The sequence below is a fragment of the Cyanistes caeruleus genome, chromosome 1, assembly GCF_971803275.1.
Source record: "Cyanistes caeruleus chromosome 1, bCyaCae1.hap1.1, whole genome shotgun sequence".
NCBI lineage: Eukaryota > Metazoa > Chordata > Aves > Passeriformes > Paridae > Cyanistes > Cyanistes caeruleus.
Genome location: NC_141701.1, coordinates 124571155 through 124593237, shown reverse-complemented (window position 1 = coordinate 124593237; position 22083 = coordinate 124571155). Strand labels below are relative to the sequence as shown.

General features: G+C 35.0%; 1 protein-coding gene across 21 annotated transcripts in view; it reads right to left on the bottom strand.

Annotated features, from left to right (window-relative positions):
- Positions 1 to 22083, bottom strand: part of DGKB (diacylglycerol kinase beta) — a 384986-nt gene that overhangs the window by 4395 nt on the left and 358508 nt on the right. For all 21 annotated transcript variants that reach the window (XM_086855550.1, XM_086855613.1, XM_086855560.1 and 18 more), the window contains 2 exons: positions 9894 to 10014; positions 8174 to 8234 (listed from right to left, as the gene is read on the bottom strand). In XM_086855550.1, coding sequence (XP_086711676.1) covers positions 8174 to 8234; positions 9894 to 10014 — 182 coding nt within the window. The remainder of the gene's footprint in view (positions 1 to 8173; positions 8235 to 9893; positions 10015 to 22083) is intronic.

Sequence of the window (22083 nt, the reverse complement as noted above, 5' to 3'; positions counted from 1 at the left end):
GCCATCTGTTTCAGAGACCACGACCTCTTCAGTATGTTGCCTCCCATCAGCTGAGATCAGCTAAGATGCCTGAACATGATTAACCACTACCACGCATGGGGATGAGTCCCATATGCCTTTCTCCAAGACATATTTTCAACTGTTATAAATAGGCACAATTTCAATGGTGGAAAATATATTTTACATTCTGAAAACACTACAAGAAAGTGTAAATTTGAAGTATATTTTTTACTTAGTTATGGTAGTGTCTGTTAACATTGCATTGGTTAACAATGATAACCCATCAATTCCTTACTTTCTTAACCTAAAAAAAAAAAAAAATTAAATCAATTGAAAAATCTTATTTTTGGCTGATGAAAAGAGATGAGTATGTTTCTGAACCATTGCAGTATTTTGGCGGAAGAAGGCTGCTGATTTTATCTTTCTCAAGACTCAGGCAGCTCATTTCTGCCCTGGTCTCTCACTTCTGCTTCTGCTCTCCTACTGGCAGCACTGCCAGAGTTGGAGCTGGGAGTTTGGGTGACAAGCAACAGTGCACACTTTGAGATGGGAATAAGATGGGATCTCAGACAAAGAAATAGTGTTGTAGGTCAGAGTAGGGCTGAACATTGAAAGTGCTGTATGGGAGGACAAAAAGAGAGAGAGAGCAAGAGAGACAATGAGAGGAGCAACTGGGACTTTGTTAAGTTAAAAATTCCTATTACAGCTCTATAGAGATTTCGTGTGTGTGCACAGGGAGTGTCTAAAGACTGACATTTACCATTCAGTTTCTCTTCCATTCAGCAATCATCTTCATGTCTTTTTTAGTAGAAACACAATTATAAAAGTTTTAAATAAGACCCTTATATTAAATTTTTAATGTTTCCTAGATTTATCTGTGAATCACATACACACATGCACATGAGAAAAAGAGACTGCACAGACAAAAATCCAGAAAGCTAAAATCCTAACCTAATGTATTTTTAGGGATTGATGATAGACACTCACAGAAATTACTATGTAGTTCTGGAAAACAATTTTTGAGATCACTTAGTTTATTGAAAATATGTAATAACTTGAGGGTAATACAGAAAACATTTTACACATAAATTTAGTGCCTATATTGCTGCTGGAAAAAAAAAACCAAAAGAAACAAAAAATCAAACAAAAACCACCCCAAAAAATCCCAACCAACCAAATAAAAAAAATAAAAAATCCCCAAAAAAACAATCCCCCTCCCCTAAGCCAATATAAAGAAAAAAACCCAAGCCAAAACAAAAAAAATCAAAACAAACAAAAAAACCCAAACCCCAACCAACTAAAAAACAATACAAAAAATAAATTATTTTACCTACTTGGCATAAATTTGTACTTAAAAATAGATAAAATCAGGAAACAACAGAATTCCACTTTGGGGGTATGTACATAGCCACCTGAACTACTAAGATAGCAGGGATTTTGTTGTAAGCCTGATCCCCAACATTCTAGGCTAAACTTAAGGTGATGAAGCCAATGACACTTATTCACTAACTTAACTGAAGCCAAGATTTTATCCCATGGGAGTTTTTATATCCAGTAAATATTTATCTAGCAGAAAAACACTGCATTTGCAATTTTGAAATCACCTTTCTAGTATTAGAAAGCATCTCCAGTGACTCCAGTATTTGTGGCAAGGAATACCAGGTCAAATTGAAAGAGACTAATTCTTGAAGGAAGAGATGATTATATCTCACTGTATGTCAACAGAAAATTTTTTTGATAAAGAAGAGCCCTGAATTTTTGATACTAAAAATACATAAAAATGCATAAACCAGGCATGTATTCATTTTAGGAGCAGGTCAGAGTTTCAAAATGCCTGGAAGCCACATTAATACAATGTATCTACTAAATGAAATGCAGTGAGCAACATTAATTTTATCATGATAACAGTATCTTTTAGGTCAGTCAGTTTTGCTTTCATGTTCCTTTTTCTGCAGTATGTGCTTGTCACCTTCCTGATCCTGACTTCACGGAATGCCTAAACATTTACTATTTTCTATTTCAGAAGACATGCTGCTATAAATACAGGTTCTAAAGTACTGTGCTAACTGACAATAGAAAACTGGAAACAGAGCTAATCAGCTCTGCTTATATTTCAATTAAGGTTAAAGAACATATCACTGTATTTTAAAGACAGAGGGGAAAAAGCTGCCAGAAAAAAACGTTAGACTTATCCAGCTGGACGTTTTAGTTTGTGGTCACTTCTTTACATGTTCTCAGCAGGGTTTAGATGTTGGCTGTTTTGAGGGTATGAGGGTTTTCTGACAGTCTAGATGCCCAAATGCTGTTCCTTTTACAGGAAATGGAGGGATGCAACACCTCTGTATCACAGGAGTGCCAAATACTTCTATCTTCCTTAGGTGATCAAGAGTGTATGGGGTACCATGTTATGAATCAGAGTGACAGAATGTAGGCACTGCTGAGCAAAATTAACCTGTGACTTGCATCATGTGGCATTTTGGGCAAAATCTCTTAGATCTAGACTAGTTGTTTTAAAAGCATTATGCAATACATCTTAAATAAAGTTCTAAACAATATTATTGTGCAAAGCGCAATCAAATCTAATCAGTTTGGCATTAATTAAGCTCTAATAATATACTCTAGTCTCTCTCCTAAGTAGTGTGATCCGTTTCCCCTTCACACAGGTAGATTGGAAAACGTTACGGTGTCATCATAATTTTTAAACATACTGAGAAAATGACAGAGCTGCAAAATTAAAATAAATGATTAATGGCATTTTTTTCATGTTTTGTACTAATAGGTATCACTGAGGTTTTAAATTAATAGAGCTGTCAGCTCAGGGTTGTTACAGATCCAGTGCAGAACTAAAATGGAAATTATGTATTCCACAGATACCTAAAGATGACACTTTGGAATATTTTAAATTTTAATTAGTAGGTGCAATTGTTTTTCCCCCTCCTCCCTAAAACCACTGCAAATTAATTGGCAATTAGTCACAACTAATTCTTTTCTTAACAATCTGAACTGGAAAGAAAAGTGCACCACATGTTAGAGTATTTGTCTGGGGTGCAGAAAGCACACATGCAGTAAATTGCTTTGTCAATTACAAAAACTACTGTTATGAAATTAAGAAAAAAATATGCATACATAAACAAAAATCATTAAAGTGCAGTGTACCTGTGACCACAAAAAATAATGCCCAGCTTCAAAATAAGATGTTAAAAATTCAATAAATCAATCTGGCTTTGGAACAGAAATACATGCACACTGCTGCTCAAAAGGGAAAAAAGTGCAGAATTTTCATGTAACATCAAAAATCTTATCCAGTGAGTGATTTCAGTTTTGGGTTAACTATGCAGTAATTGGCTAACATTCTGTTGAAATTAGCCACCATATCTAGGACCCAGTTCCTATTTGCTCTAAAGTGGTAGATGCAGTATTTTCAAATTCTCTCATTATAAACAACTGATAAGAAAATACTCCTACAGCCAGAGGCATGGCAAGAAGATACTTTCCAGAGTCTAGAATACAGCTGCATGACTTCATGTGATGTGGGAGGTATTGAAGACAGTGGATCTGTATAAAAGCAAATCTGTAACTCTCAGTTTTATCACCTAGCTCTGGCACACTGTGATTATTAATGAAAGCTTGGTTTGGTTTAAGTTCTTGTTTCTCTCCGGACTTAACTACAAGACAGTAGGATCTTTATGCCCTGGCTCATCACATCTCTAGGGATTAAAGAAAAAAATAGAGAGAAACCACTCATTCAAAACGTATTTTTAAGGTGCATTCAAATTATAATATTTTGAAATACTCATTTTGAGTAACATTATTCCATTACTTACTCCAAGTAACAGTAAACAATCAGTAAACAACTCTAAAAATACTGTGTCTCATATCTGTGAAACTATGTTTCTGACAATCCATTAGGTGAGCTCTGACTATGGGTTTTTATTTTTGTTTCTTTATTTAAGCAATATTCTTGTGTCTTCTATAGACATTTCTGTCTTCTACTTTTAATCTAGTGTTTCTAGAAGCTTGACACTCTTTCAGATATCATGCCAAGCAAGTCAGGAATAGATGAAAGAACTGAAATTGCAGTTATTTCTAATTAAGATGGAACATTGTTATAGATTTTTTCAAAACATTGCTAATAATTTATGTAGCTAAATTGAAAGATTACTTTTCTTAAAAAAAACCCTGATGGCTGAAGCTAGAAGTTTATTGAATTAACTTGAGAGTCTTTGAAGTTTCATTACTATTAATGACCTGTTTGGAGATCAGGTGAAACCATAGATATCTTTCATGTTGCTATATTTGTCTGGGAGAGCTCTGATAGAATTTCCTCTTCAGCTAATCAGACAAGATGTTTAACATAATATTAACATTATCATCTTTCCTTCTCCCAAAGAGTCTTCTATAAAAAAAAAAAACAAAACAGTGAAAACAATACAATTTGATCCTCAGATGCTTCATCTTATTATACCAGAGCAGGGTGACTTCGTTAGATGCTGCATTCTGCAGGTGTTCAACACACTGTGTAATTCTGGATGACAGAGTTTTAGACCAAGCCACACACATTTTTCACTATGCACAGAACCTACAGGAGTGCATACCTGCTCTCATCTGGGGGTGATAGGTGCATAAGCAACGTATCATGAAAGATTTTAAAAGAAACACACAACTATTTGTTTACTGCTAAAATTGATCACAGGAAAGAAAAATCACAGATCACAGCTTCTGGAGAATTCTGCATTATCTACCACATTCCACAATACTTTCTCAGAGCTGACAGTATCATTTTGGAGGAGCACGGCCTCCATATGCATGAGAAAGGACAGGGTCAGCAACTCATGCTATTTGTGTGAAACTTTTTTCCAGTCAGGAAGGAGAAGCAACAAAGAGAAACATGTTGATTCCTTCAACAGGAAGTAAATTTCCAAGCCTGCATGTGCAGGCTGCATCCTATATATAACAGGGATTTGAGGCTGAACTTGTTTTCCTGAATAGGCATAACAGAAAAGCAGGAGAATTTTCATCAGGCTGAACTTAATTTCTTGAAAAATCATTTGGAAAATATTCTCATTTGTATCAAAACCTGAAGCAATGCAGGAAAGTATTTTTGAGCTGAAGTACTTGCAACGTGGGCAAGAGTTGATTCAATACCTGCCAATTCTATGTATTTCTTTCTCACTTAGTCTTTGTAGTATTTATAGGTCAGTTCTTAAAACTACTGAACTTAGATGACACTGAAGTTCCTAAGATACCAAAAATAAAGTGTGTTATTTCAACTTCATAAAAGACAGTTGAAGGGGGAAAGATGGTTGTGGGTTTTTGGTTTTTTTTTTTAACAATAGCATTCTGGCTGGAACACCAAAGAATCAAAAACCTGAGGCTCAGCTGCTGTATCTCACTGATGTGTGCAACCTAACAAGGTGCAGACCTCTCTCTCCTAAAACTAGTGAGATGGTATATCCAAACACAGCTGTAGCTTTTTTCCTTCAAACAACATAGCTAGTAAACTAATAAGTGCCTTGCCTCAGCATCCTAATGAGAAAAGAGGTAGCCTGGGGATGTCTCCCCATATCTCTGCACGATGCAGGAACAGCACAATCTTTATATACAGGACTTAATTTCTTGTAAGGACTAGAGAAAGAAACCTCCTAGGAGGCAAAATAAAAGGAAAGCCAAATTATCACATGTGGCCTAGGGAACTAAACTTACGGAGTTCTTTAACTGGCCATGATGATATTTGGCCATAATAATTTATTATTTTTTTAAAAATTAAAAAATATGTCATTCATTTCCTTGCATTTTGGGAGAAAGTGGCAGTTTTTTCTCTAAAAAAGACAAACCTCATGATTTTTATATTGGTCTCTTTATTTGTTTGCTGAAATTTGAGCCTTTGCTGGCTCAAATGACTGATTACATAGCTGACTAAGCCTAAAGAATTATTTTGCTTTTCTGGGAGTTTTGTGTAGACTCTGGTTTGGATACACATCACAGATATTACCCTGGTATTTACGTGATCAAGTATGCTTTGGCTTCTAAACGAAGACTGCTGTCAAGCACAAAATCAGAAATCAAATCTTGGTCTTTGGTTGAGAGAAAGCTAATATCCACCTATGTCATTATCTAAGGAAGTTATTAGAAGAATTCCTAGCTACTAGTTTGCAGAGAACTTCAAGGAAAACTCTTCTGTAGTTAGAATTAGTGGGGAGAAAAGAGGTTGGACCATATGTGTTTTTTATTTTGTAAAATATAGAAAACAGAGTATATTTGTACATACATTTGTACTACATGTATGTAGTACATTTACAGTGAGGCAAGGAGCATTGCAATAGATACTTAAGTTCCTCAGCAGAAAAAAAAAATCCTCAAAAATGAATAAAACAAACAAACAGAATAATTATATATATCTAAATTCATAGAAGTGCATCAGTATAGCAAATAGTTCATGTATTTTTTCCTCAGGGGAAACAAGTACATTCAACAGCACATTTTCTTACACAGCACCAAATATATTCTCTTAACAATGGTATAGCAAAAAGAATAGGTTCCTCAGAAAAGTATATGCCATTTCTCTCCCTTTTAAAACTGGACAGCAGTAATTATCAGGAGTAATTTACTGTTTCCTCAGGGCAGTAATTGAAATGTAAGAACTGTCTCTTTTTCCAGGTTTGTTCTCAATTGCACAGGCAGCTTCTGCTAGCATTATCAATCAGATAGCAGGGATTCTGCACAGAGCAGGCATGAGGACTAAAAAAAAAGCACATGTTATTGCCAGCAACCTTCCCTAAGTTCTTTTCTGTAATCTGGCAACAGAAAAATTACATGTCTTTTTCCTGAACAAGTGACTGCTGGGTTCAGTATTGGTGCTCTGCACTGAGCCATCGTTGTAGAAGAGGTAAAGATAATCATATCTCTTAACTCCAAAAGGTTTTCTGCAACAAATCTCATAAAAACCCTACTGTTCTGCTTTCACACAGTATGTGCTCATATGGTTCTCCTCACATTGCAGAATCTGAGCACTTCCCTGGAGAACAAGAATGCAGCACCCTTCACACCCTTCTGCTGTACACTATGGTGTATCTTGTAAACGTGAATTACCACAACCCTCTTCTGTCATCCTAACCCATATATCATCAGTTGCACACCTATTAGCACCTCACTGAACATTGCCCTGTTTATTTTTTGTGTAACTTTTAATTCTACCAGAGACACAAAGCTCATGAAAGGAACCTAGCAACATTTTTTTTAAAATTACTCCCATTTGTAGTGGGATTTCTTCATTGTCACAATACTATTTTGTCATACTTACAAGCTGCAAGGCTACAACAATTTATCTGCTTAAAAGCACACATCTTCTTTAGGGAACCAAAATTAGTAGAACTGTATATAAAAACATGTTACTAAGGCTGCACAGGACAATAAAGAACTTCGAGTTCTTTAGCTTCCTCTCTGAATGCTTGGTTAGCCTCTCTAATTTATTAGAGAGAGATGAAAATGGAGAATTCTTACAGATACACCTTTGCATTGTCTCTAAAGAGTCACTCAAAGAACCTTCCCTGAGAAAGCTCCTATTCTAGGTTATCCTAACCTATGCAGATAGATGTTTCCCTGCCCTCACTTCATATGTGTGGGTACTGAAACGATAAACTAATTAATTTCCTTTATTTACCCCTTAAACTGTAAGGACTTAAAAAAAATATTAGTCCTATTATATAATTCAATCAGTATGGTTAGGATCACAGCTCTAATTAAAACTTTGTTGATATAGATTCTCAGAAACACAACAGAAAATCTTCCTAAATTTTTAAAACTAATATTAGCCCTACTTTATACATTTTAGCATCAAAACAGTGACTATATTTTCCTCAGTAATAGAGACTCTAAATCTGATACATTATCATAAATAAATAATCATATTGGGTAAAGGGATACTGAGACTGCACTCTTCAAGTATTTTCCAAACTTCTGAAATAGATGTCTTTTTATTCCATTCTAACCTGTGTTTGAATGTGGAATGATAAATTAAAAATACAGGAGGTACTGAAGTATATAAAAACAGTTTGTGAAGATGTTATTGAAGTAAATTTAGTTAATACTGATGAAAATGGTTGTCTTCTAAACAAAAGAGAAATATTTCTATCATTGAAAAAGAAGAGAATGAAAAATAATCAGTTGCTGTTACCGTGCAAGGAGTTTGCATCCAAGGCTCTCCATCTATCTGCATAGGCAGAGACTTGCTGGTCCTAAAGGTAAAAATTTCATAATATAAGAAAAAGAAACTAGAAAAATTGATAAACGTATTTATTAAAAAGGCACAGATGTGATGGCATACACATAACCCTGATTTACCCCTAAACTCCTATGACATTTCCAGTATGACTCAAAATGCTTACAAATGTAACACAGTCAACTTAGAAGGCTTAGTCTAATTTTCAACACACAAAGCAAAAACATGGCAAATATTCATGTATCTTGCTAGTAGTAATACACTACTCTTTCAGTGGAAGCAGAGAATGTAATTTGTGAAATAATAAATGAATGACAAAATAACTTCAGGAACAAACCTTATTCACAGAAAAGGCAAACGAATTCGTGCATTTTTTTTATAATTTAGATTGTACTAGCATATAGTATATATATCATACTACTATAAAGGAAACAAGAAATAAATTTTAGGTCTATCATCACCACTTACTAGAATCACTGTTTATTACTCTGAGTTAGACAGAACACTCACAGAGACTGAAGTTTGCACTATATTCAGAATGTTTAACATACTGTGTTATATATTTAAATTGTTAGCAAAGGGGTGCTGATGTCAACAGAAAGATACAGACAATATTCCCTCTCTAGTTCTGGATGCCACATTAAGAAAAACATAGAAAAATGAGAACAGGAAAAAAAAAATGTACTACATTTTTGCTCTTTTCCAACCCTGTATTGCTGCATCATAATAGTTTGCATATGAGACCGTGAGAAATAACGTGGATAAATCTAATAATAATGGAAAAAAAATCAGTGATTGATGCTGGTCAATGGAAATTCTGGTTTGGACACTTTTTGAAAATAACATTTCATGGAATTATCCACTGTCACCTACAGCCATAAATTGAGGAAGGGAAGAATGTTTAATGAGCTCTGACTTTATAGTTTGGGAAGGGTTCCTACTTATTTTTTTATTGTTGCTCTTCTGTTTCAGGCTTATAATTCTAGAGTTTTATGGGTTTAATAAATTTTGGAAAATTCTTCCTGAGGAATTCCTCACTGAAAAAGAGAGAGAATCAATTCTTTTTCAGTCCTTATTTAATCCATAGAATAATTACTTTTTCCTTGTGTTCTAATCCAAGTTTGCTGTTGTGAACATCCTTATCTTAGAAATGATAGAACACAATGAAATTAGAGTACTCCACCATCATCGGCTCACACATACCAACAGATTTAATAATAGTGGCCTGTCAGAATTCAGTAAATAACAAATAAATTAAAACCAGAGCACTTTGACTTCCACAGATCAAAAAGTGCTTTACAATTACTAATTACACGTTACTATTCCCTGGTGTGGCATGCATTATAAATGGGTTAAAATGTGACAAAGTAATGCTAAATTACTTTTGGCTTGAAATTGCATGGAGTGTATGTCAACAATAAACCCCAAGATGTTCATGCCTTATTCCTTCTGCTGCAAATGCTTGACAATCCTTCTTCATAGGACAAAACAGCACTTGAATACAACATATGAAGATTGAATGTAAACACCCTCTTTTTAGGTTTTTGACACATTCAAAGAAAGGAAGATGTATGGGCATAGAATATGGATGGAATAACTTCATTTCAGATAAAAAAAATGATATTTTCACAAGAAACAATAACAACAGTGCAGTGTAAATTAAAGCTGCTGATACCTGATGACAACAGATGAGCACTGGGCAAGGCGTCTTCCAGCACTTTTCAGACCTGTGTATATCTGTCCCATCTCCATGGCTCCTTCCAGACCAACCACTTCCATAAGCTGGTCACTTAGATCTGAAAAAGTTAAAAAAAATCCACATTTTGTCTCGACAGCTTTTGGAAGCAGTCGTTTTGACCAACAAGAACCATCAGAAGACAAGCTGATAAGATGTGGAGAACAGAACTGGAAAAACTGATTATTACTAAGGACAGTTACAGCTTTAAGTTGGACACAGCTGGGCCCTGCTGTCACACAATTCTTCTAAAATTATTCTGAAAATTATTCTGAAATAGAATAATTATATCCATGATTTAATACATGAAGGCTAAAGAAATAATTTCATTGTATGAGAAAATGGAAGCGATTCCTTAATTTTGGTTACCTGACACACAAAGAATGAGATATTTACATGTAGAAATTTATGCTTTTTATTTTTTCAACAGATATGTAAAATCCGCAAAATCTGTAAAGATCAGATTTTAAATCTGTAAAGATCAGTGCTCCAGACCTTACTGGATCCTCTTCTATACTTTCCAGACAATGTGTACAACTCTAATTCAGCTTTTATGTGCATGCACTACTGTTATGAGATGTTATTTTTTTTTTAATTGGATCAGTGTCTTAATTACTACACAGATACAATGCAAAAAGGAAGAAAAACACATGAACTATCCACCTAGCCTTCCAACTTTGTCATGCTTGTATGCACTCAGTTATATATTTTTTGTTTCATGCTTCTTTTTGACTAAACTACTTTGGCATTAAATTTCAAAAAATATTTAAATAAATATTAGTTTACTTGACTTCAAGGAGCAAGGGAAAATTCTGTCTAGAATTTCAGGTGCAAACAGAAACCTAAACAGTAATAAGCAGTCTGCTTTGAGAAGCAACCAAGCAAGGTAATGAAATATTATCCAGAATCAACGAGTGTTTTGCATGAAACGTTTTATATTCTCCTGTGTAAATACAGGTTGCCAAGACCAAATGGACAAGAAAGAGAAACATTTCTTTTCTAGCTGCATAATATGTGTGTTTTATAAATTGGTTGTTAATATCAATGTTTCCAAAAGGTACATTATTCAGGGAAGCAAAGCACTGAGCTAAAATGTTAGTCTATCATCACACTGAAAAAAAACAAAGAAAAGAGACCACATTACTCTGTACATTTTAAACCCCTCAACCTGTAATGAAGGTAAAATTTCATGCTAAGAATCATATCTATGAGGCTATTCTAAATTTTCAATGGCAGTCTTTTCTGTTCACTTTTTTTGGCTTTCAATGAAGGTAATTAACTGAAAGAAGTACTGCAGTGAGGGAAAAAAATATTAAAAGCAAATAGGATTTATGATCTGGATTATTCTGCTTCCAGCAGAAAATCTGATACTATCCAAAGTCTTCATTTTTCTTATGCTTTCTTAATATTTTCTGCTTTATTCATTTTCTCATCACAGCAAAATCAGTTCCATATAATATTAATAATTAAAAAAACCCAAAATTCTTGCCCATTAAGGGAAAACAATAAGATGGTCAAAAGATTAAAATGATGAAGTCTAACTATACATTTTTATAGCTCACATCTATGTAAAAAATGTAAACTCAATTCTTTATATCTGGCTTTCCATTGCATTTTTTTTTTCTTAAAATGCTTCCCATAAGTAACTAACACTTAAGTGAGATTTAAACAAATGCTGCTTTTGTTGGTAGCCACATAGTTGGTAGAGACTTAACTGGGAAAGCACTACTCATTTTCAAAAATTTGTATTATAAAAGCACATAGAACTTCATAGATGTACCAAGTCAATAAAATATTAAGCCAAAGAAAACATCAAATTCCTAATCACTGGGCTATTAGAAAATTATAACTTTTTAAATGGAAGAATAATTAAGAACAGATTTTTATTTCATACAGCTCAGGCAATATGTGCAATATTCAGAACAGTGACATTTTCAGGGATATATAATTGATCCATAATTTTTCAACAGTTGTGAGATTACTGCTAGTAGCAGCAGGTAATTAAGGGCCAAATCCTGCCCTTTGATCTATGCCACACTTCTCAAAAAATGTAGTGTATTAAACACTGGAAGATGGAACAATACTCTCATCTACCAAAAAAGTGAAGCCCTTTCAAAAACTTCACATTTGCAGTGGCACATTCCCAAAGTGGAGTTATTTTAGGCCAAATATGAATATTTTTAGAATCAAGCTTAAATTAGACATAACTTTCCTTCAGAAGCAGTAAAAACTAAAGCAAATGTAACATGCAATTATTGACTGCATTAGTTCACACTCCTGCCCTTGCTGATATATTTGCCTTGATGCTTTTGCATAGTCATATCCATTTCAACAAATCCTTGAGATATATTGACTTTGATAAGAACTCAAGTGAAAAGTGGAAAAGGGAGTGTGCCTATTTTAGTCCCACTCTTCAATGATGTTACATGGCTATAGGTACACTAGCTGAATATAAAGGGTCAAGACATCAACAACAGGATGATATTTCTTTGTGAAAGGTGTCCTCCAAAGACTTTGAAGGAGACTAAGTAAGCTCTGTTAAAGGAGACCTGATCTTCTATTAAATTAAAAGGGTAAGTCATTCTTCATTCTGGTGGAAGTTTATCACTGATTTTTCAGGAAGATGGGTGCAGGCCTCTGTACTGCTCACCATATATCCCAAAATAATCTGCAAACAGAAGTAGACTGTGAGTACTGAAGATTCAACAAGGGAGAAACAAAACCCAAATAGAAAAAAAAGCTTAGGAATTTTAAAGTACTGAGTAATGGGGCTTTATGAAGGCAGAAAGTTTAATATATGTAACAATGTCCATGAGGAGAAAGCTCTCACTCACTATATACATATACCTACACACACACACATACATATATATATATATATAAAACATAACATTTGGAAATAAATATGGTCTATGTGTCTCCATGTGAATATGCTTATTTTGCTGGACTACAATTGATAATGTCGTGCTGGAATGAACATTGTGGAGTTACTGTGGGGAGTTCTATGAAAATATCAGCTCAATGCTCAATTTATGATCATCAAATATTGCAATTGGTACATCCATAAAGTAGGGAATTTGTAGTTCCAGCTCACTCAGCAATGCAGAGGAGGAAAAATAACTGGAAATGACAGATGAACAAATGTGGTAACAAATATGAAGCAACTTCTGAATGAAAATAAATTAGACTGGTAGCCTTCAGGAAGTAAGGAGATGAATGGAGGAAAGATGAGAAAATAAGTGCAATGGAGTAGGTGAAGACAGTAATGTAATTCAGTATTTCTCAAATGCAAGAGCCAAGGAGTTTCACAGTACTTATTGAAAAGCAGGAAATCCTGCTTACATAATATTTTGTTATGCCATGAGGCCACACTAGACTGAAATTACTTAAATCAAAAATGATACATATTCGGTAGGATATCTTAGCAGAAAAGAATCACTGTAAGTTTGCCATCTTAGGCTTTATTTCTAATACAGGTTGGTGTTAGAGGTCAGATATCAAGCTACACAAACTTGTGGGTTGATCTAGTATCACTATTCTTGTTGACTTCTTATACATCTTATAAACTGTAGTGGAGAATAATGAATGCTGCTGCTCACGAAACATCATTTTTCACTTAAAACAGTTTATAGTGTGGACTTATTCTGTGACATGTATCCCTTTTGTGTTTGAGACCTCATTGTGAAAGTCACTCTTTTCGATCCTCTGATTATATTCTAAAATTGTGTATCTGTGTCTTCACCAACTGTAAAGCAAAATATGTTTCTCTTTTTAGGGAGGTATTTTTTCCTTGTGTTTCTTCTGTATCTTACAGATTTTATTCTAAAGAGAAGTAATTGATGATTGCAATGATAAAATTCTCAAATGCATGTTTCACCTATTATAACTAGTTTTATAAAGTTTAGGAAACTAAAGGTTAGATTTTCAAGAAGAATTTCACAGCTAACAGTGAACAAAAGCAGCTATTAGATATTGAGGATTTCTTTCTAACCAGTTTATTTAGTTGCCTAAAGAAGAGCCGAGGTCTCATAGGTAAGTTATCACAGAGAGGATCTGGGTATTGGTCCATTAGGAAAGTGTTTCCCAACCGGTGCCTTGGGGTTCCCCAGTCCGCTTGCTCCACTCTGAGCTCTGTGAAAGAGCTGAAGGCTCTCGCTTGTTTTCGATGTGAATGAGCCATTAGAGTGTGTGGGAATGTTTTCACAGCCCCATGTCTCCCCCGTCTCTTCCACAAACCAAAGTACTTCACGTGTCTCCTCATATTAGCCCTGTCAGAAAACAAAGCCAGCTCTCCCAGGGGAGCACTGCTGTCAGCAGACGGTGACTAGCATGCAGAGGGGCATCTGACCCCTTGCACTCATTCCTGATGGGGAGATAAAGTCACTAGGGAGCTGACTGCCCATTTCTTCCCATAAGGCAGCAGAAGAAGTTCAAACAGAAACTTGCCAAGTGGCAGACAAAACATTGTATGTGACTATAAGCCCTTTATAGCCCTTCCCAAGGCATGAAGAAACACCCTCGGAGACTTTAAAGTTTTGTAATGAGTTTACGTTATCTATTATCTTGGCATTAGCTGAATGCTTCGATATTCAGGGTGAACACACAAGAGAAAAACACATTTGGAATTCATCTATGAAGATAAAGGAAAACAAAATGGGGTAGGGGGTGGGTGGGAAGAAACATGGCATGATTAGAAAAACTGATTTACATAGAGAACTTTCCCTCTGTAATGGAACTGGTTTTGATATCCAATTTATCTTTGCAATATATAAATATTGCTGTCCTGGCAAGAGATTGAATGACTCTATTATAACTTGGGGTTACTGCACTCACTCAGGCACATTTGCATAAAAACACTGTTGGTCAGTGGTAAATCTGTCTCTGGCAGCAGTTTGTCTTCGAAGAGAAGGGGCTCCATAGCTTACTAAATGTAATCAAACCCTAGTAATCATCATCCTGGAAATTTTTGGTTCCAGTTAAAATACTGGATAAGAATTTGAAAGCTGGTATGATGCCAGAGGATCCTTGAAAAACTCCCAAGCTCAGTGCTCTGCACCACATGAATGCTTCAGTATCTTCCTAGAACACAGCATGTATTAAATCTCCAGTTACCCATTATGCAGGAATGTGAGGTTGCTTCCATATGCAGTGATAGGGACTTTTTAAAAAAAATGCTAGAAATGTGTTTACTGTCATAATATTTTCCTGATTTCAAATGAACACCTCTTTCTAAATTCCTGTTTATAAAAAAACAGTAAATTCTGTGCAATCTGTACATCCTGGGTTTTGTTATGTCTTCCATTAGAGAAGCTACCTGAAGTAACATTTGCCTCAACATTTATAATTGTTTGTATCAGAGTTATGTCTCAAGGCCCAGATGATGTCAATGCTCTGTTTTGTTACTGATTTGCAGACATACACAAAAGACAGCTCTCCTATCCAAGAATTTATAGACGAATAAAACAGACAAAGCATTGGGGAAAAATAATATTATGTCCATTTTACAAAGTGAAAATTGTACACAGACATGTTTAGGTCCTAGAAAATATTTGTTCTCATATTCAGCTGAATATATTGTGTGTACATCCACAAGAGTCATAATATTATTTCCATCACATAAAGTTAAGCACAAGAGTTTTCAAAACTGACCTGGCCAAGATCACATGCGAAGTCTGGAGCAGAGACAGGAAATAAATCAGCAAATCCTGAATTTTAATATTCTGTTATCAAAAGTCTGTTCTCCCATCTAATGCTGACTTCAAGGATATATATCAAGTCCTATATCTATGGTATGCAACCCAGTTTTGAGTATTTTGTGTTCCTGAGTTTGCTTGTAAAATTAAAATCTCAGGTGGATCTATACATCTATTTCGCGCCAGTATTGATTCTCTAGCTTTTAGTCTTGTCTTCATATTTTGTTTTCCTAGTATTAAAACAAAACAAAACAAGCTAAACCTTCCTCTTAGTGTGAAGGAAGATATATCACTTGTCTAATTCTCACCCTGGAGAGACGCTCAGATATGGTGATAATAAATTAGGCAGATATTTTATGTACATAAAACCACACAAAAATGCAAACACATTTTATACCTCTGGGGACATGCACAAATGATATATATTACCTATATTTAAGCATATGTGAGAAATTCAGTAGAATTTTGCTCCACCATCAGAATTGATGGTGTACTTCATAGCCCTAATGGGATAATGGGATAAGATGCAAAAGCGCTAGTTTTGTCACTTAAAATAAATGCAATCAATAAAATCCTCTCTCTGCTGAATTTAGTGGCATAATTCTTACTGATTTCAGTGGAACTCGAATTTCACCCAGTATCTTATCTTGCATCAGCACCATCTACACAGAGGCTGTATCAGATGGAATCATTTAACAGACACAGCTCAGCCCACTGCTGTGTAATGGATTTTTTTTCTGTGTACACAATCATCTCCCAATTCTCATTAATCACAGAATAACGACCTTTTCCCCAAAAACCAGAAGGACAAACAAGGAAGAATCAGTCCCTATAATTAAATATTTTATGAAACCTTTTAACATACACAGAAGGCCTTTGTAAAACTTTTCCTTATGTGAACTTTTTTTTCCCCCCAGCTTAGTAGGGGGAAGGAGAGAAGAGATCTTCATACAAACTCTTCTCATTAATGGTAAAAGAAGGAAAGAAACCCCAACAACCAAAACCCCAAAACAACACACCCCAGAGCATTCAAATAAAATCACTTCCACTCAGAAACTTCTCCCAAATACCAGTGTTCAAATGTTAAAAATTTGAAACAAGGGATCTCATCTTCCAGTTTGGGAGATCATTATGTATAAGTCTTTTATGGTAAAGGTTGGCAGAAAAAATGTATTCTTTTTTTAATGGATTTATTTTTTTAGTAGTTTAAAGTACAATTGCACTGAACATGTTGCCGCACCAAAAAGCTCCCCATTATTTTAATCTGTATTCTTTTAAAAGTTATTTGTTCAAAAGGATTTCACTGTGTTACTCTTATACCCCCTTCATCCAAGAGAACAAAAGCTGTTCTATGAAAGGAGTCTAAACTTGGACAAACCATAAAAAAAAAAAAAAAAAAAAAAGCAGCAAAGTTCCTCTCTGTTTTTATCAAATTTGATTGCTGCAGCTGTTCCCAGTTTCTGTATTTTAAAAATAGCCTTATTCAGTGCCTTGTTGGCTAAAGGCCAGAGTACCATTAGAACACGCTGTACGGAAAACCTCTATTCAGTTACAGATACAGAAATATATTTAAGATCAGTGGGGGTCATCTGCAGCAAACACTTGTATGGGGAAAATGGAATTTTAATGTGCTTGGATGGCTCACCACTTTTAACAGATATTTAAGAACTTCAAACCCGATATCTTCCTATCTGTATTGGTACTATCATATTGCTGAGCATCAGGTACGACACAATATGAGCAAGTCAAGATAATTTCAACTAACAAAAATAGATCTAATTCTCAAATTACTCCTTAGTAGTTCTGGCATTCACTTTAAATGGCTCCTGGTAATATTGGATATTTGATTAGCCTATAAAAATGCCACAGACTAGAAAAGAAAAACACAGTAATATTTATGGAAATGTAGAAATCTGATCAATGAAAACCAGCTTTGATTTGTACACTACTAGGAGAACTAGCACTAAGAGGGGATAAATGTTCCATTTCTGCAGGGTAGTAATGTTAACAGCATTATCCCTATATTTATCCACTTTTATATATTTATCCACCAAAGGGTTTTTAAGTCATCTGCCACAAGGAAATGTTCATTCTATTTATGTGAGTATTAAAACTCCTTTTGATTAAGGTGGTAGTGATTTTGGTCCAGGAGTTCAGAAAGCCCCAAAGATGATCTTCATTTCTCTTGCTCTTAATGAGAACCAATTCCATTTTCTTCCTATACCATACTACCATGATAGTATTCCATGATGTTTGGAGATCACACTATGCAGAGTGGATACCAGTTTGACAAACAGCTTTACTTATTAACCAAGAACCTAACTCAGGAAAGTATTCTGAATATCAACGAGCTGTCTCATCATTAATGTTAGGGTAAAATGCCTGCTTTAAAGCATTTAAAGTTACATATCGACTGCACCTGGGGAAGAGCCTTCAACACGGTAAAGATATCCAAGGTGGTTGTTCGGATAGGTACTAAGAGGAAGGAAATAAGAGCAGTGAAGGCACCAATATAGTCTGTGAGAGACTCCAACTTTTTGATGGTGGGTTTGCCTCCTAAGTTTCTTTGCCCTCTCTCAGTAATTGATTTATTTTAATTAAATAAAGACTACAATTCGGATTGCAGTTTCAATAACACTGTTCAGACCCTCTCTTTGTACAGAAGGAGCATCAGACAATTGAAGTTGAACCCACTGAAGTCTGGGGCAGGCATTTGTAACACTTTTGTCAATCACAATCTTCCTAAACTTCCTGCAGTCTGCAAAGCTAAAGAAGCCCTGATTTAGTTTCCCATTGAACTAAATGTATTTGGTGCTGTCCAAGGTGTCCTAGGATCTCCAGGACATTCCCAATGGGCTGACAAGCCTGACAAAGAAGAAGCAGATGAGAGGATGGTATCTTGAGAGGAACTCTAGTCAAGAAGTTATATATGGAGAATTGAAGAAAAGCTTAGTTTTCTCCTGACAAGGATTTAGAGAAAGAGTTTTAAGAGGTCTGGTTTTCTGGAGAAGCATATTTTTCTCTCTTGTCACCAAGACGAATTTTGGGAGACAAGTTAGCACACTTGGATATCTTAGGAGTTCTGCTAAATCTGCTGCTCAGAATTACTGTGTGTTGGTTTCTTTGCAGAGCTTAAGGCCTGAAGAAGTGATACACCCTCTACTTATTCTATGATGGGCAACAAGTTTTCCTGACAGCTCCAGGACTAAGCTGCAAGTATGTGAGCAGATTTTCCTAGGGCATTTCCTTGCATTTGTTCTGTTCTTATCAGTTGTCATTGTAGGATCTAGTCTCTGCTATCTAATATAGTTACATACAGAGAATTGCCATTATTTTTTTTCCTGTCTGAACTCCACACATTGCTAAATATCCAGTATTTTTTATACTGCTATTGGTTTACAAGAAGACGTATCTGGGATACACAGAAACCTGCTATTGGAGAAAGCAAATGGGAAAGTTACCTCTAACAGTGCTGCAAGAAAATGTCTTTGATGTGCTTTACATGGAATGACAATTCAAAGGAGCAAAAAGAAAGCAAAAATAAATTTCTTATTGTACCTTTCAATGTTTTAAGTGTTAATGACAGACATAAAGCTATTTTTCAATATCTTTTCTCAACAGTTATTTACAACCCACATAGGAAGAAAAAAGTATTTCCATAACCATGATCAGAAGAGTTCCAAATTTCTTCTCAAGGACAAAAAGACCAAAATCAGCCACAAGTATCACAGAAGCAAGACACAAGTTATTTTTAGTGATCCTGAACAGTATCTCACAGAAAAAAAAATAAACTTTTATTTCATTCTGAAGAAGAAAATACTACTTATAAGCAAATTTGGATTTGGCTAAATTTTTTTTTTAGTTTTTTTTTTTTTTTTACTTTATTCTGCCACAAAAGGAAAGCCACAATGTTTCCCTAAAAAATGGTCTGAGCACACACTATTCAGTTGTAGCACCACACATGATGTTTCACATATCTGAGAAATACACAGATCCTTGCCCAGAGCTAACTCCTCCCACAATCCTGTGCTGAAAAGTTACCCTGAAATGTGGAGCCTTACTGAATTTTTCTTTAGAGGGATTAGACATGGTAAGAAAAATCTATTTTCAAGAACTGTAATGCAAAACAGAAGACCTATAAAACTAACAAAATTATTCTCATCGATTGTCTTTTTTCACTCTTACTTTTTTCTCTGCATGATGAAGGATAAGAGAAAGTACATGAGAATTAGATAAGGAGATCAGCATTGTCTCTGAGACAAATTTTTAAAGGACCTTAATGGTGTCTGCCCAGCAAACCATTTGAACATGAATAATAATATCCAAATTAATATCCAAAGTAATATCCAAAGGACCACATGCATGTTTCAAGCATGACTGTTAGGTGCTCTGTTTATACAGACCTATTGCTATGGTAACTACTGTATGGTACATGCTTTCAGAATACTAATTATAAAGCAATATAAATAAGGTTGTGTACAGCAAGCACGTTCACATTTACATATTTCCAGCATCTGAAAAGTCAGCCTTACATGTATAATACGATGAAAAGTATTTTTCAAAAGCAATCACACATTATTATAATTCATGCATTGTGATGTTAGCTTCAGTTTCTTTTCCATAACATTACTTTGCACTAGGATCAGCAGCACAAGGGGAATGCAATATACTGAGGGAATTAAAGAGAGCAGAAGGTGCAGGTGCACTAATAAATGGGTGGCCTTTGGAGTACAGTATTTATGTGTGCTATGCCGAGCTAAACAGAAACCTAAATGTTACATATAAGAAGTGGTTCAACAAGAACATCTGTGTTGGGGAACTGAACTGGCATGGGTAGCACCTCCAGTGCCAGGTGCAAAGGACATTTCAGTACAGCTTGAGTGATTTTGACTGTTAGCATCTGTACATATGAGATTATCTCTTTTTTCCCTTCCATATTCCACTAGAGTATTTGTATTACACATCTGGCTTTAGATTCTAGCTTAGCAAAAGACAGGTTTCAGCCCTCCAGTTTCTGGATCTTAGCCACAGATTTTTCTTTCTTTTTTTTTTTTTTTAATTTTGGTCTTACTTTTCATAGAAGCATAACACCAGAGTCAGTAGTAATTTCCAAATATATGGTTGAGGAAAATGAGCACTTTTCCCCAGGAAAGAAATAAGCATTAAAGGAAAAACTGTATCTTTAAACTATTCAAAGTTTATCAAAAAATGCCTCAAGAAAAATCTTTTCCTCTCTAAAATACTAAAGCTGGATTGCAACTTCACATCGATGTCCATTCTTCTGGGAAATTCCAGATTTTCATGTAAAGTCACTTTTTAAAACCAATCCTTAAAATAGTATGAAAATTTTTATTTCAAGTGACATGCCCAATTCATAGTAATACTGATAATACTTGGTAGAAGACTTAAAATGAACAAAAGAGACAGTAGATTGAAATGATTGGTAGGAAATGAAAAACTAGTTACTTGTGATGTGTTCATTAAAGTCCAGATCTAATAATCCTTGAAATATTTGAAATTCCAACAGAGTCCATTGAGACCATGACCTACTGTATTAAGTGTCTCAGGCTCAATCTTTTATTTCTTAATTAGGCAAAGATTTCAGGAATCAATTGTTGTTAAAAACTGAAAACCTATAAAAGCTACCAGTGGTAATGTTAGTTCAGGTGGAAGTCAATGGCCCATTCATCATTACCATGACACCAACAAAATTTGAAACTGTTCCCAAGAATGGATTGTAAAGGGGAAGGGTGGGTGAGGAAAAGGAAAAAAAAAAAGAATGGTGCTTGTGTTCAAAGAAGAATCTACTCATGTTGGTGCACTGCTAATAAGTCTGAACCATGGCTCTGCATGTTTTATTTGTCCAGCATAACAAGCCCTGCATTCCCATTCAAGACAGGAACAAAACATCAGCAATAGTAAAACAGGACATAATGAGCTTTGAAGGAATCTCTTCAAAAAACTGTTTCTTTCTCCTGGCAATTTCAAATCACCTCCCTCCATCCCCAGCCATCGTTAAAACCCCTTGAAGATGTCTAATAAATAATCTAAAAAAGGAAAGGACAAATTATTTAAGTCTACACTTCCCTGGGAATTGGGAGTTTGTTTCACCACATTGTAAATTATCTTTCCTAACTTCTAATAAGGTGTGACAAAAATGCAATAAGTACAAATAAATCCACAGGGAACAGATGCAAAAAAAATTACAAAAGCTTGATGGGAACAAAACCCCCCAAAATGAAAAGCTATAACAAATTTGCAATCCCTAGTCACTCATCTTTTCTTGTTACTTCAGTTCCAACGCCAAATTCCTTCATTATTTTTTGACCTGATATGAAACACCATCTGGCAAAAGCATGTTGCAATTCTAAATAAATGAAATAATTGGACGGTTGCTTTAAAATATCTTTCATAAATAAGTACTATTATACATTAGC